At 47.6% G+C, this 17,189-nt stretch overlaps 1 protein-coding gene across 1 annotated transcript in view; it reads left to right on the forward strand.

Moving 5' to 3' along the window:
• The window catches only part of NIPSNAP1 (nipsnap homolog 1), a 76,537-nt gene extending 59,800 nt beyond the window's left edge, over positions 1-16,737 (forward strand). The window contains exons 9-10 of the mRNA XM_073554079.1: positions 15,162-15,245; positions 16,516-16,737. Of these exons, the coding sequence (XP_073410180.1) occupies positions 15,162-15,245; positions 16,516-16,580 (149 nt within the window). The 3' untranslated portion in view covers positions 16,581-16,737. The remainder of the gene's footprint in view (positions 1-15,161; positions 15,246-16,515) is intronic.
• Positions 16,738-17,189: the final 452 nt, after the last annotated feature.

The raw sequence follows: 17,189 nt of genomic DNA on the forward strand, positions 1-17,189 counted from the left end.
AGAAAACCATGTCAGAATCACTGGGATCCATGGAAGCATTTCAGAGTTATTACCTCATAAAGCGACAGTGGTCAGAGTTGTAAAAATTGGCCCGGTCATGAACGTGCAAACCACCCTTGGGGGGGGGTTAAGGGGTTAATTTTTACTACAGATTGTGATGTGGAAAGAAAATCATTGTTAGAAATTAAAAGAATACATTTAACACTCAAACTTTATTTAAACAATAGATGCTCCTGCTACATTTGCTTGGACTGAACATAGCTCTGATCCCAGATAGCTGAGCTCCTGCTACATTTGCTTAGACTGAACATGGCTCTCATCCCAGATAGCTGAGCTCCTGCTACATATGCTTGGACTGAACATGGCTCTCATCCCAGATAGCTGAGCTCCTGCTACATTTGCTTAGACTGAAAATGGCTCTGATCCCAGATAGCTGAGCTCCTGCTACATATGCTTGGACTGAACATGGCTCTCATCCCAGATAGCTGAGCTCCTGCTACATTTGCTTAGACTGAAAATGGCTCTGATCCCAGATAGCTGAGCTCCTGGTACATATGCTTGGACTGAACATGGCTCTCATCCCAGATAGCTGAGCTCCTGCTACATTTGCTTGGACTGAACATGGCTCTCATCCCAGATAGCTGAGCTCCTGCTACATTTGCTTGGACTGAACATGGCTCTGATCCCAGATAGCTGAGGAGCTCCTGGTACATATGCTTGGACTGAACATGGCTCTGATCCCAGATAGCTGAGCTCCTGATACATATGCTTGGACTGAACATGGCTCTCATCCCAGATAGCTGAGCTGCTACATTTGCTTGGACTGAACATGGCTCTCATCCCAGATAGCTGAGCTCCTGCTACATTTGCTTGGACTGAACATGGCTCTCATCCCAGATAGCTGAGCTCCTGCTACATTTGCTTGGACTGAACATGGCTCTCATCCCAGATAGCTGAGCTCCTGCTACATTTGCTTGGACTGAACATGGCTCTCATCCCAGATAGCTGAGCTCCTGCTACATTTGCTTGGACTGAACATGGCTCTCATCCCAGATAGCTGAGCTCCTGCTACATTTGCTTGGACTGAACATGGCTCTCATCCCAGATAGCTGAGCTCCTGCTACATATGCTTGGACTGAACATGGCTCTTAACCCAGATAGCGGAGCTCCTGCTACATATGCTTGGACTGAACATGGCTCCTATCCCAGCACTTTAACCCCTCAGATGCCTCTATTGATAGTGACAGTAGCATTTGATGATTTAAACACAAGGCATTTGCTCCCTTTGTCAGATCACGGACACCCGTAGAGCGCGATTGTGAGGTGCCAATATGTTGCTTTTACAGTTAGAGGCCTGACAAAAGCCTTCCAGCCTGCCATATTGCTCGGCTTATCAGAACCCAAGGGGTTAAAATCACTGTCAAGAAAGAATTAGGATGAAGCCCAAGTAAAAATAAGCCAAACATAAAATCTAGTATTTTATTAAACCTATATAGTTTTGTTTACATAGAAAGATTAGAAGGATTAATGGCACAGAAAGTGGTCAATAAATCAAGAGCACTTTGTTTTATTGGTGCCTTCACTGTAAAACACCAGTGTATTAGTGACAGTCTAAGCGCACACGATTATTGTACATCATTAATCCAGTGGTGATTTACTAGTAATTTGAGCAATAAAACCGTGTGGTAACAGCCCATGCTTGATTTATGGGGTGACGTCTCAGCCATTGACCTTTCTTAACTTTTGTTTGTCACAACAGTAAGATAACAGCGTAAATCACTTGTTAACCTCCAGTGGCAAACTAACTTCCTTAATCATTTTTGTCTGGTGCTTTTTGAATAACTCTGACTGCTAATTCTACTACTGAAGCTGTGGCACACATTTTTCCTGTTTTTAGTATTTAAGAAAAAAAAAACCCAAAAAAAACATGGCCATGGATGGTGATGATGGAAGTAAGAATAAACTAACAAAGCGCACATGGACTCTGCTTAAGGCCATATTCACATGTTGCATTTTTGCTACATTTTTTTTCTGCACGCAAAACTTACTCTCTTGGCAGTAAAAAAGCTGCTTTCAAAAAGGATTTTGCTGTATTTTTTGTTGCTCTTGTCTACAGTACAAGTTTAATTAAGTCAGTTTTATTCAACAAAAACGAATGGTTTCATTTTTGCACTCATTGCTTTCTATGGTGCCAAACCGCTGAAAGAACTAACGTTGCACTTTTTTTTTTTTTTTTTTAATATAAAGCAGCAGTCTTGCAAATTCAGTCAGGAAAAAAACGTGCATAAGATTTATGAAATCTCATAGCTTTTGCTAGTACTGTAAAAAGCAACTTTTTTTTGCATAAAAAAAAAAATGCTAGAAATGAAACAAAATCCAGCTCACCGGTAAAGACATCTTGGGGATCAGAGCACGGAGACGCCGTGTCATGGCATGAGAAAATTCCAACGAGAAAGCAGTGTAACTCCACGATAAAGTGAAAAAATATATAAATTCTTTATTCACTAGAACATTTACAAAATAGAGGATAAAAATATCAGCATAGGTGGTGCAAAATATTGCGTTATCAACGCGTCTCTGGTGTCCAAGCACCCTTAGTCAAGCTGTCATTGATGTTAGAGGGGGCAATACACGGTATTAAGAAATGGTGTATGTAAACTTTTGATCAGGGTCATCTGGATATTTTGGGTTGTCATTATGATTAAAAAAGAGAAAACACAGTAGTTTGACAAAAAATGGCTTCACCCAAGCACTAATCATAAGTGGAGAAAAAGTTTTGGTGTTATCACTCATATTCTCTGAAAAAAAAGCCAAGAAAGCAAAACTTCTGCCGGGGTATGTAAACTTTTGAGCACAACTGTATGTAGGTTGAAACTGTCATTAACTGAGACAGAAACATGTGTAGGAAGCTTAAATGGAATGTGTCACCAGTTTTTGCCACCTAATCTTAGAGCAGTATAATATAGAGTCCGTTACCCTGACTCTAGTGATATGTCACTTATGGCAGCTTGTTACAGTTTTTAATAAGCCCCTGCAGGTAAAACAGTGATTTTATAATTAGAGGTTGTGAACCTGCTGCAGTTTAGCTATCTATATTCATTCAGCAACACATCAAGAAGGTCTCACATGTAAAGATTTCAAAACAGACTGAGATTTAAAGATGTGCTGTTCAAGTTTGAAGAAGCGCTAAGAAATGGACAACGTTGAGGACCATAGTCGCAGTAGTCGGCCAAGGAAACTTTGTGCAGCAGATGAAAGATATATCATGCTTGCTTCATTTCGAAGCCAGAAGATTTCCAGCCATGCCATCAGTACAGATCTGTCAGCAACTATTGGTACCAAACTACACCCATCTCCTGTTAGAAGTGTAGTCAGAAGAAGAATTGCGGCAAAAACCCCATACCCTCAACATGAAAACAAGGCCAAGCTACTTCACTATGCACAAAAACATTGGAAAATGACAGCAGATGTTCTGGACTAATGAGTCAAAATGTGAAATATTTGGCTGTAACAGAAGGCAGTCTTTTTGTGAAAGCCTGGAGCGGTACAGTGAGTGTCTGCAGGCAACAATGAAGCATGGTGGAAGTTCCATGCACATTTGAGGCTGCATTTCAACAAATGAAATTGAGGATTTAGTCAGGATTAATGGCGTCCTCAATGTTGAAAAATACAGGAAGATGCCGTACTTATCCATCATTCAACACTTTCAGTTAGGCATCTGATTGGTTCCACATTTATTCTGTAGCAGGACAATGACTTCAAACATACAACCAATGTCATTAGAAATGATCTTTCAGCGTAAAGTAGAACCAGGAATCCTGGAAGTGATATGGCCCCCACAGAGCCCTGATCTCAACATTGAGTCTGTTTGGGATTATATGAGAAGACGGAAGGATCTGCACAAGCTTATATCAACAGAAGACTATTGGTAAGGCTACTTTCAGACTAGCGTACTGAGGCGCAGGGCCGCTCCTCCTATGATCGCATGACGCTGCATGCGATCAGCGTACCCTGTATTTAGCGTTGGGTACACTGGCCATGCGCTGGTATGATTTTGCCGGCGCTTGCGCCCTTTTGGCGCTGCTCCGAGCGCACAAAAATGCAACAGAGTGCTAAATATAGGGTACGCTGATTGCATGCAGCGTCATGCGATCATAGGAGGAGCTGACTGGAGGAGGCGCGGCCGGGGGCGGTGCTTGGCAGCGGCCCTGCGCTGCGCCTCAGTACGCTAGTCTGAAAGTAGCCTTAGTAATAGGAAGATGTTTGAAGCAATCTCCGTTTTGCGTTCTTTCAAAAAAAATGGGAGCAAGTGTACTTAGAAGAATTGATGCTGTTTTTGAAGGCAATAGGAGGCTCACACCAGATATTTATAACATTTAGATTTCTCTTTTGTTCATTCACTTTGCATTATGTGAAATAAAAATAAAGTAAGCATTGTTTTCACACCTACTTAAACCTTTTGAACGTTTGTGTGTGCGCGTGTGTATAAACTAAATTATTAAAAGTATCTTTATGTAAGCTCTCTTAATAAATACCCACATGTACTATACTTATTTTTGGTGAAAGAGCTTCAGCCTTCCCTTTTAGCTTTAAAGGGAATCTGTCACCCTTTTTTTTTGCCCTATTAGCAATAACGCCGCCCGATCAGCAGTTGGCCTAATTTATGGTGGGAAGTCCGACGGTATATGATCGTCTTCGATTTCAGATTTTTACTGTTTTTGGTATTTTACATTTTTATTCCAGCCTTTCTTGACTTCATAAGGGCATGACATGCCTATATCTGTGTCTCCTCCTCCTCCTTTTACTCCTCCACCTCTTTTCTATATGTAGTTGCCCTTTTCCATATGTTATGTTTGTATTCTGAGCATTTTGTCTGCTTTGGGACACCTTTTAAGGCGTTTTGTAATTGTTTTCTATGTGTTTGTATGTGTTTGTGTTTGCCTGCCATTGTTTTCAATGGTGTTCGACGTTGTTCGACAAACATTCGACGAACTTGCCTCGTGTTCGACAAACCAAAACGAACTGGAACACTAGCGGAGTGGCTCAACACTACTCCTGAATATATAGACGTACACTTTTAATGTTTAAACTATGCTATATATACCTGGTATCTGGTGATACTGTAGCCTTTCTGCCAGGAAGTCATCCTTCACCCACCACCCCAAGTGTATCATTGACACATGGAACATTGTCCCACATGTGATTATTTCTTACGGATCTTCTTGTTATATTGTGGTGTGATCCATCCTGAGCGTGTGACAGTCTGTGGGTTACTCCTTCAATTTAGATGTACATTTAAAAATTACCCCAACACTAGTGTAGACAGCTCTACGCTTGTGATACATTACCCATTACCTGCTTTTTATATTCTGGACTAATCCAAACTGACCAAGTGAGAGTTATTTTCTGACTGTGGAAATAAATACTGAGATTGACAACAATGACCCCTACACGGTGTACAGCTGTACTCTTCAGATCCATTACCGTTTTACGGCTTTTTATATTGTGTTGTAATCCATACTGAGCCTGAGAGCGTCTGTCTGCCTCCTGAAATATCTATGGAGATTTAGAATGTTTAAACTATACTATATATATCTGCTATCTGATGATACTGTACACTTTTTCTACTTTTTATATTCTTGTCTAATCCATACTGAGCCTGTGAGCGTCTGTGTGACTGATGGTGTATATATAGGGAGATTGACAATCATCCTTTGACTGTATAGAGCTGTACGCTTCTGATACAGTACCATATATCTGATGTTATTTTGGGTTCATTTTCTGCAACATTTTGAAGTTTGGTGGAAGAGGCTGCGGGCGTGGGGGGACCAGCTGGTGCATCTGCTGGTAGTGGCAAAAGCACAATAGCAGCTAAGGCAGGAGGTGTTGAGCCTGAGTCATGGTCTGGCTCCGGAACGCCTGGAAGGCTACCTTTTCTGGGAGTAGGTTAACCGCTTTTAAAGCCAGAGCATCAGGAACTGGTTTTGGCTTTCATTGCCGAAAAAGACTCCAGCAAATATGCCCTCCTCTTCTGAAGTTTCAAAAAATGCAAGCACTGAGTCATCAAGTGCTGACTCCTGGTTAGAAAGAACCCCTTTCCTTGTGTCCTTCACACCCACCAAAAGTAAATGATGCAGCAGGCCACACTTCACATTAGTCCATGTAGCTCTTTCCCACATACCATGCCTGGGTTATCAAGTCAAATCGTGAATTCCCCAGTCCAAGATGAATCTGACATGGAGTGTGCGTGGCCAGCCAGGGCAGTGGGATTAATTGGTATCGGGCCGGTGTCTCAGAGGGTTGTCACGTTGGTGGTGATGACCCGATCTGTGGCCCTGGGCGTCCATGCAAAGGGGTGAATAACGTTTATAGGTGAATGATACGTGATGCCACCTGTGGTTTCTGATCAGATTGACCCGAGCTGCAGTGTCGCTTTTCTGGGACAGATGTGGTGCAACTAAGATGTAGAAGCCCTGCACAGGTAGGGCCGTAGTCGCAGGGCAGATGAAAGAGTTGGTAGATGGTGTGCAGTGCAGGATGTAGCAGAGCCGTGCGCCAGGCGCAGGAGAAAGATGACAGACACAGTCGTGCAGTTCCTTTACCTGTACTTGGTAAGTGTCGTACAGGACCAAGAGTACAGATGGAGAAGGAGTTGGTCAGCCTGAAAGCAAATTTGGAATTCTCTCTCTGCAGATAGGTAGTGTGGCCTCCGTTCTAGTGCTTATCTGAGGTACTCGCAGTACTGAGTTCACTGAAGTTTCCCCTGTTGACTCTTTTGGAACTTTCTCGTATGGCAGGCAGCCATAGCCTTTTCCTTCTGGCTCACACACGTCGCTGCTGGTGCCTCCGAGCCTTAGTTGGGAACAGAGCATTTACAGCTGCTACTTCCTCCGGTTTTTGCTGCAGGACCGTCAGTGTCCCTACAAACTCGGAGACCGGAATCCAGACCATGTTCTCCAGCTAGGAGTGAGCCTTAACTCTGCTCATCCTCCAGCTCCCCTTCTCACATCCACACACTTCCCCTTCCCTTCACAGACTGCTCTAACTTACCTCCTCCCGACCACAGAGAGCAGCTCCTCAGCAGTCAGGTTCAGAGCTGTCCCTGCTGGCCTGGAGTGGGAACTGTGTTGTGTGTTGGTTTAACTGCTAGAGAGATCCTTCGTTGCTCCCAAGCATGACATCACACTCCCTAGGAGGAAGGCAATGCCACTGTGGCGACAGTACTCCTGGGGGCGCCACAAGTGCACTGATGCCCAGCCACTGCTAGATGATTCTGCTGGTACATTGACCCAGACCACTACATTCCCCTCGCACTCTACACAGCTAGAATCTGACCCTGATGAAACTCAGGTTCCCCTTCCCGCATACTATACCACCTTACACGGTGACAAAGAGGAAGGTGCAGATGAAAGTGCAGGTTCCTTGAGCAGGTGGGGGGGCATACTCATGGGTGACGGCACTAGAACAGGGCCCTTCATAGTACGCAAAAGTGTCTCTGCCGGTGGGAGGGCCCACCCGCCCCGCCCCGCCGTCACACACCGCCGTATTATGAGGGGCCCTGTGCCAGTGCCGTCGCCAACGAGTGGGCCCCCCCCCCGCTTGCTCAGGATCACAGCACTTGCAAAGTTGAAATACTTACCTCTCCCTGCTCCACCGCCGTGACGTCTTCCGCGTTTCCTGACAGTGACTGTATGCCCTCTGCCTAAACAGTCCAAGTGCAGAGAGATGGAAGATGGGGACGACGAGGAGTCCAGACTAGTACAGGGATTCCCTAGCGAGGAGACATATTTAATTGTTTTAAAGGTTGGGAGCAATTTTTGGGGAGCACTATACTCTGGAGAATGATATATGGGGCCCACCATACACTGGAGCATTCCAAAGGTGGACATCAGACACTGGAGCAGCATTTACAGGGCCCATTATACACTGGAGCATTAGAAATGGGGCCCATTATATATGGAGCATTATTTGGGCGCATAAGACAGTGAAGCTTCATCCATGGGGACCAGCATTATGTGGAGCTCATCATATACTGTATGGAACATTATATGGTACCAATGATTCTGTATGGAGAAATATATGGGCCTCATTGCTCTGTATAGCGCACTATGCGGTGGCCATAATACTGTATGGAGTAATATACTGTCCGTTTTTGGAGCTATTGGAGAATTTAAAATGGATATCAGTCATTTGATGTAAGAAGTGAAGTACTTTTCATTGTACTATACCGCTAATTCTCCTTCGTCTCATTGGGGGACACAGAGACTGTGGGTGTATGCTACTGCCGTCTGGAGGCCGACACTAAGTATACAAAAAACAAGTTAGCTCCTACTCCGCTGCATACACCCTCGCCCTGATAGCGGGCGGAAACCAGTTTTTTGCTTAGTGTCTGATGGAGGCACACGCAGTCTGGATCTCTCCAGGCTATTTTTTGTTTCTCGCTATGAAGAGGAGACAGGGGCGACGGATCCTATTGAAAGGGTCCGATCTCCCCAAACCATCAACGGGCGAGCACGCGCGAGTATCGCCTCCGCGTATCCTTTCCCGCACCGAGGGACATCTCTGGGACTTTTCCCCAGACATCTATTTTTATTTTTGCGTAGATGAGACAGGGGCAACGCATCCTATTGAAAGGATCCGATTTCCCCTAACCAACAACGGGCGACCACATGCGAGTATCCCTCCACGTTTCCTTTCCCGCGACGTGGGACACTATGCCAGACTTAGCCCTGTTCACCCCTAGGTATTGAAACCATGGGCTTGCACAGAGGCACAAGACTAGTCTGTGCGGCCCCCACTGCTCCACCAACGCACGACGGCGGTGCTGCATGGCGGCGGACGGTCCCTCTCCTCGCCCCTACAGGGCAGACGGAGCTAGGGTGCCTGCACCGTCCAAAAAGGGATTACCTCATGGCCTCGGCTGAGGGCAGGTATGGATGACTGGGGAGGGCTCCGGGGCAGCGAGAGGCTCCAGGTTAGTGGCACGGCCATAGGTGGCAGGTTCGGGGGCTAGGGCTCGCACCCCCGGATGGAGGTGATCAAGCAGGATCCATTCCCCTCCCTCCGTCTTCCTTCCTCCCTCCGATACCTGCACCCGCGGACCCCCCAGCGGGGTTAGGAGATTGCGGGCGGGAATGCCGGGATAGCGGGGCCGCCAGTGCACGGGTGGGCGGGCGGGCAGTGACTAAATTTAGCCCGCGGCTTCGGCCCAGACCGCGGGTGGAAGTCCCGTCCCCCGGTGTGACATCATGTCCGGCGCCGCCCCCCATGACCGGGCGGGGACTAAATTTAGCCTGCGGCTTCGGCCCAGACCGCAGGTGGAAGTTCCGCCTCCCGGCGTGAGGCGGGGGACGCTGGATAAAATTGAGGCCCGAGCTTCAGAGCAGGGTAGGCCGCGAGCAGGTGAGCACTCGCAGCCTACCCAGAGGAAGGAGCAGACAGACGCAGGAGCGCGGGAGAGACACGCAGGAGCCGGGTAAGTGCGACCCCCGTCCCGGAGCCACACTAAGGGTTACCCTCCTCCTCATTGCCCCTTCATAAGGAAAAGAAAAAAAAAAAAAGAGAAAATTGGCCTATTTCTGCAGTATGTCTGGGAAAGGAAAAAAGCACACGTTCCTTTATACCGCATGCGTTTCCTGTGGGGTTATGTTCCCACAAGCGCAGACTGTTAAGTTATGTGAAGCCTGTAGTTCCGAACGCGCCCAGGAGCCCTCCCCCGCAACGGAGCCCAGGGGTCTGGATCCCCCGGAATGGGCGTTATCGCTTTCTCGGTCCATGGTTTCACTTACGAAGGCGATTGAGACCCTTCAGGCCCCGGATAGGGGTAGAGACGACTACTTGCCTGTTTGGCAGGGTTCATCCACCTCACAAGAGCCTCCGGCCTGCAGGGGCCGCACACTCTCTAAGCAGACGTCTCCGGGCCCCTCCGGTGCTTCGGCATCCGTGAGTGCGGCGTCTCGCTCACCGTCACCATTTTCTGGGAGCGAGCAGAGTTCAGGTGATGACGTGGAGGAATCCTTGGACCTGGATACCCTGGGGTGTCGGGAGACGGTAGACAGTCTCATTGAAGCTGTCAATCAGACTCTTGCTATTGAGGAGGATGTGTACCTAACCGCAGGGCATAAGATATCCTTCAAAAAGGCCAGGCGACCACATACTGTTTAGCACTCATCCAGAGTTCGAGGACATAGTGCAGCGGCACAGGGAACGTCCAGACAAGCGCTTTTCAGGACAAAAGACGCTAGAAACGAGATACCCGTGTGCACCAGAGCTCTGTAAGAGATTGGCAGAATCTCCGGTGGTGGATCCCCCAGTGTCACGCCTGGCCTCAAGATCCCTGTTGTCAGTACCTAGTGGTTCTTCTATTAAGGACCCCACGGATCGGCTCATAGAAGGTTTAGCCCGCTCGGTGTATGAGGCATCAGGAGCAGCGCTCTCTCCTTCATTTGCGGCAACATGGGTAGCCAAGGCCATGATGTCATGGTCAGAATCTTTGAATAAAGTCCTACAAGATATAGACTTGCCGACGGAGGTGTCGGAGATAGCAAATCAGATCGCGATGGCGGGGGACTATTTAATTAATGCGTCCTTGGATGCGGCTAATTGCGCGGCACTATCGGCGGCAAATGCTATCGCCATTAGGAGAGCGTTGTGGCTAAGGCTATGGCGGGCTGATTCGATTTCTAAGAAATCGTTAACTTCCCTGCCGTATCAGGGTAACCGGCTATTTGGTGAGAAATTAGACAAACTCATTTCGGATGCCACAGGGGGAAAGAGCAGCTTTCTCCCACAGCAGAAGATTAGACTGCCTTTTCGTCAGCCTCAGGCGCGCTTTCGAGCATTTCGCACCCCCGGATGGGCAACAGCGGCCAGTTCTTCCTCCCCAATTCGCTACAACCAGGACAAGGAGCGTCAGGTCACGTATAGAACCAACCCGCTGGGTAGGATGCGGGGCCGACCGCCCAGGTCAAGGGGGGCCATGTCCCAGAGGCCCTCAGCAAAATGACTCGGGGCATCAGGTACCCGAAGACAGAGTAGGCGGACGTCTGCTCAGGTTCCGCCACGTCTGGGTCGAAGTGGCACACGACGCAGGGGTGGCGGAATTAGTGTAATCCGGGTACAAAATAGAATTTGTCGGGGATCCTCCAAGACGATTTTTTCGTTCCCGTCTTCCCAAATCGGAATCCCGGGCAGAGGCATTGCTAGGGGCCATCAGGGTTCTTCAGCGCAACGGGGTCATTGTCCCTGTACCAGAGTGCGAAAGAACCTAAGGATTTTATTCCAACCTGTTCGCGGTCCCCAAGAAGGACGGAATAGTAAGGCCGGTTCTGGACCTAAAGCTCCTGAACAGGTTCATCAGAGTCAGGCATTTTCGCATGTAATCTCTCCGGTCGGTCATATCGTCCATGGAGCAGGGAGAATATTTGGCCTCGATCGATGTCCAGGATGCCTACCTGCACATCCCTATTTTTCCCCCGCATCAAAAATTCCTGCGGTTTACAATCGATGGGCGGCATTTCGAATTTGTGGCCCTACCTTTCGGATTGGCCACGGCCCCCAGGATATTCACGAAAGTGATGGCTGTCATCATGGCCATTCTACATTCTCGGGGCATAGTGGTTTGCCGTACCTAGACGACCTCTTAGTAAAGGGTCCGTCCTTTCGGGCATGCGAGGAGAATGTCAGTATCACACTGGATACCCTATCTCGCCTAGGATGGTTGGTCAACGGGAAGAAGTCATCCCTTACCCCAGCTCAGAGGATTCTATTCCTAGGGATGATTCTCGACACTTCCCGAGGGTTGGTAATTCTCCCTCAGGACAAGGCTCGGGTGCTCCGGCAGGGAGTTCGTTGTCTTCAACAACCAGGCCCTCACACTATCCGGTTCGGGATGAGGGTTCTAGGGAGGATGGTGGCGGCGATGGAAGCAATTACGTTTGCTCAATTTCATCTTCGTCCCCTGCAGCATGCTCTCTTAGCGTCTTGGGACAGGAGTCCGTTCTCGCTCGATCATCAGTGCAGGTTGTCCTCTCAAGTCCGACGGGCACTTCAATGGTGGACGCGCGACTCCTCTCTTCGTCAAGGGAAGCCCTTTCCCCCAGATCAATGGTTGGTGATCACAACCGATGCGAGTCTTTTCGGTTGGGGGGCAATCTTCCGCCATCACACGGCCCATGGGCAATGGTCGCCTCAGGAGGCACATCTCCCTATCAACTTGTTGGAGATTCGAGCGGTGCGGTTGGCACTGCAGCATTTTCGGCACTTGCTAGCAGGACGCCCTGTCCGGATTCAATCCGACAACGCCACAGCAGTGGCATACGTGAATCACCAGGGAGGCACGCGCAGTAGGGCAACCACGCGCGAGATAGAGCATGTACTCCGTTGGGCCGAGAGGCACCTCTCGGTAATTTTAGCAGTTCACATACCAGGCGTGGAAAATAGGGCAGCAGATTTCCTAAGCCGGCAAGGTGTCGCGGCCGGGGAATGGTCCCTGCACCCCGAGGTCTTCCAGCAGATTTGCCAACGGTGAGGGACTCCCGACGTGGATCTGATGGTCTCCAGGGAGAACACCAAAGTGGGCACGTTTGTCGCTCGGTCTCAGGACCCGCGAGCAATCGCAGTGGATGCATTGGTCCTACCATGGAACCAGTTTCGGCTCCCATACCTGTTTCCCCCACTGCCACTTCTCCCGAGGGTCATCAGAAAGATCAAGACAGAGGGGGTCCCAGCAATTCTGCTGGCCCCAGACTGGCCCCGTCGAGTATGGTACGCGGATCTAGTGCAGCTTCTCGCAGACGTACCTTGGCGTCTGCCGGAACGACCAGACTTACTGTCCCAGGGGCCGATCTACCACCCGAACTTAGGGGCCCTGTGTTTGACGGCATGGCCGTTGAATCTTGGATTCTAACCCAGGCGGGGTTTGGGCGTGAGGTGGTTGCTACGATGGTTAGCGCCCGGAAGCCGGCCTCGGCGAGGGTTTATCATAACACTTGGAAGGTTTTCTTTCACTGGTGTTGAGAGCACGGGGTTGCGCCATTGTCCTTCTCGGTTCCCATCATTCTGGCTTTTCTGCAGTCAGGTCTAGACGCAGGTTTGGCCCCGAGTTCCCTGAGGAGACAGATATCGGCCTTGTCTGTCCTTTTCCAGCGAAAGATCGCTACCAATAATGCAGGTCAAGACGTTCATTCAGGGGTCTCTCATTTGGTGCCCCCCTTTAGAGCGCCCATGGACGCCTGGGACCTTAACCTGGTTCTGGGTGTCCTGCAGGAAACTCCTTTTGAGCCGTTACAAGAAATCTCATTGTCATACCTTTCCAGGAAGGTTGTATTCTTGGTAGCCATAACTTCCATTAGGCGGGTCTCGGAGTTGGCAGCCCTATCTTGTAGAGCTCCGTTTCTGACTTTTTTTTAAGGATAAGGTAGTCCTTAGGCCACCACCGCCCTTTCTGCCGAAGGTAGTGTCCTCTTTCTATATTAATGAGGACATTGTTCTGTCTTCATTTTGTCCAGCGCCAGTACACAGAGTGGAAAGGGCGCTCCACACTTTAGACCTGGTAAGAGCTCTCAGGAGGTACGTGTCGAGGACAGCACCTTTTCGCCAGACAGACTCGTTGTTTGTGATCCCCGAAGGACGCAGGAAGGGGCTCGCAGCCTCACGGTCGACCATAGCCAGATGGATTCGTCTATCTATTCAGGAGGCTTACCGTATCAGAGGCACGCCGATTCCACCGGGAATAGGGGCGCTCTCTACTCGGGCAGTGGGCGCCTCTTGGGAGCTTCGGCACCAGGCTTCGGCAGAGCAGGTATGCAAGGCGGCAACATGGTCAAGCCTGCACACGTTTTCTAAGCATTACAGTGTTCATACTCAGGCTTCGTCAGATGCGAGCCTGGGTAGGAAAATTCTCCAGGCAGCAGTGGCACACCTTTAGACAGGAGGGCATGCGGTCTGGACTGGTGAGTTGCTCCCACCCAGGGACTGCTTTAGGACGTCCCACAGTCTCTGTGTCCCCCAATGAGACGAAGGAGAAACATGGATTTTTGGGAGTACTCGCCGTAAAATCCTTTTCTCCGAGACGCTCATTGGGGGACACAGCACCCACCCTGATAGCCAGTTGGCTCTTGTTTATTTGATTAGTAGAATTCCTTGTTTACTGTAGGGTGGTCCTTTTTCAGACATATGATTTTCGGCGTTAAGGCTAATTTATTGTTATGTTCTCCTACTTCTTTTGCACTAAACTGGTTTCCGCCCGCTATCAGGGCGAGGGTGTATGCGGCGGAGGAGGAGCTAACTTGTTTTTTTTGTATACTTAGTGGCGGCCTCCAGACGGCAGTAGCATACACCCACAGTCTCTGTGTCCCCCAATGAGCGTCTCGGAGAAAAGGATTTTACGGTGAGTACTTACAAAAATCCATGTTTCTCTGCCGTATCAGAGGATCATGAATTGTGGCATGTGTTAAGAGCCCATTGACACTCTTTGGCCCAGGGCCCACGAAAATCTGGAGCCAGCCCTACCCCCCCCCCCCCCCCCACAACTTTAGCCAAATAACCTCCCGTTTTCAATGCCTAACTATTATTATAAAGTAAATTAAGGTTGACAAGCTTAAGTAATAAGAATTGATGTTTTTGGCATTAAAATGAGCACTGTAGGTGTGTTTCCAGTCCTCCACTCACTGCCGACTTTTCTTCCCCATTGACTTGCATTGGGTTTCGTGTTTCAGTCGGCCTTCGACTTTTCACGATAATCGTCCAATTTTGTTCGACCCGACTTTTGCGAAAGTCGGGTTTCATGAAACCCGACTCGACCCGAAAAAAGGCAGTCGCTCATCTCTATAGGAGAGGTCTGCAGTGCACATAGCTTTGAAGGGCTACACCAAGGTATTGTCCATGAGGCTCAAACAGAACTATGAAATACTTTTTTTTTTTTTTTTTTTTCCCCACTAAAGGTAGAGTTTTTAGAAATAATTAATATTGGAACCCTATGCGAGACCAGTTAATGAGAATCCTTTCCTGGTTAGATGGATGGATATTGTCTATACTCAAAGGCTAGTTAATGCCAATTTCTGTAACTATATCAATGTCTTATGATGTTTCTTGTTTTATATATTTTGTACATGGAATCTAATATACAGTTTGTTTAATTTTGTTTTTTATTTGTATATTAGCTTACAAGGATCTACAGACTAGAGAAGAAACTAGGAAATATGCATGGACCAAAAGAGGCTGGGATGAAAATGTATATTACACAGGTACTGTGCTTACATTCTCATTTCTAAGGAAAATTCTACCTTACTAGGATGGGTCATCACAGGAGTGGACAGGAACAGAAGAGGGCCCCTGTGCAAGACTAGTATGTGACCACTTGGCAGTCCAATAATTCACTGTAATGCATCAATTTATGTACCGCTTTGGGGTAAAAGTGGGCCCCCTTACTTCTTGGGCTCCTGTGCAGCTGCACAAGTTGCACCAACTCCATGTCCGCACTGGGTCATCAATATCTGATTGGTGATGTTCTGCACCTCCTTCACTAGTTTAATATAAACAGTGAGTGTAGCCTGTAGAGAGCTCTGTTCCCTGTGTAGTGGCCGTTGCCAAGAATTGTGGCTTGGCTTCCATTTATTTGAGTAGGAGTTGAGCTGCAGTACCTGGCAACACCAAATAAACTGTACAGTGCTGTAGTGTCCTGCACTATACTCTGGCAATGGCCTGGTGTAACCAGGTTTGAAAGCAGCTGATCGGTGGAGGGGCCTGGTGTCAGTTTTGCGCTGATCTCATATCGATGACCTATAGTATATGTCATCAGTATCAAAGTAATAGACAACCCCTTTAGATATTTGTTTATATTGTATGAGTTTATAATTTTACGCATATGCCCATCTTGTACCAGTCCTGTTTTGTGCAGCTCTGGGTAACTAAGTCAGCCTATAAATGGAAGTGTGCAGCTGGATTATGACAGACATGCATATCCTATGATTGGCTCAATATTAGTATATGCAAGGACACAGGGCAAGGACTAATGCAGTGTTATGAGGGGTAAGCGAGCAGTACTCAATAACTGTATTTTATATTTACATCACTTATTTTTAATTCATGGTATAAAAATGAGACTATGCCATTCATATTTACAGTGTTATGTAAGAACATTGACATGGCTGTGTTATGCTTCTTATTTGTATGTAAAATTGTGCTGTGCTTGAGTGGAAGCCATAGCTACAGAGCAATTCTCACCTGGAAGCGTTGCTTCATACATATGGCATCTGATGGAGCATGGTATGACGCAAATACGTCCCAGTAGCTTTTTAGTATAACTGTACCATGCAGATGTTGCTTTTGGCTGGGGTGAGCAGGTAGTTAAGTTTATAATGTCTTTATGCAATGTGCAAGGCATGTGAAACTTGAGTTTGTGAAATTCCCAAATGTTTGTATGCTGCATAGGTGAGGGAGGGATGGAGTAATTAAGTATTCAATATCTTTTTACTGTTTTTTTTGTTTTTTTTTTGTTTTGTTTTTTTTTTGCAGTACCTCTTGTGCGGAATATGGAGTCCCGTATCATGATTCCTTTAAAGATCTCTCCTCTTCAATGAAGCAAATATCTGCACTTAAACCATTCCCATATATGAATGAGCAGTTGGTAGATTCTACTGCTTCACAAGTGATCTCTACATCCATAAGAGCAGATTACTGTCCATGTAGCAAGCCTACCTAGTACTAGAGGTGTGAAATAAAAATCCTTAGAATGTCTTTGTATAGTGACTTTTAAAGGGAACTTTTCAAGTCCAGAAACTGCTATTCACCTTCATATATAGCGTTAATCTGCAGTTAAATGGACTTGCCTGACTGACTTATTGAAACAGCAGACAGAGAGAAAAAACTAAGTTCTATTCTCTGTTGCCCCCCCCCCCCCCCCCCTCTCTTTCAGTCATTAGGGCACTGCAGGCAGCTGTTAAAGTCACAGCTCACCATATAGTGAGTGCACTGTAATCACTCCCCGACACACTGCATGTGTGCGTAGCAGGCTGCCAAAGTGCTGGGCAGTGATTACAGCGACATTCACTGTATAGTGAATGGTGATTGTAACTGCTCCCAGAGGGAATAGAATTTAATTTTCTCCCTGTAGCTGTTGCTCCAATAAGTCAGGCATGGTTTTAGCACTATTGACCTGCAGATCATCCCTAGATTTGCCAGTAAATGTT

This window comes from Dendrobates tinctorius, unplaced genomic scaffold (assembly GCF_039654945.1).
Source record: "Dendrobates tinctorius isolate UK_male_01 unplaced genomic scaffold, ASM3965494v1 ptg000206l, whole genome shotgun sequence".
Taxonomy (NCBI): domain Eukaryota; kingdom Metazoa; phylum Chordata; class Amphibia; order Anura; family Dendrobatidae; genus Dendrobates; species Dendrobates tinctorius.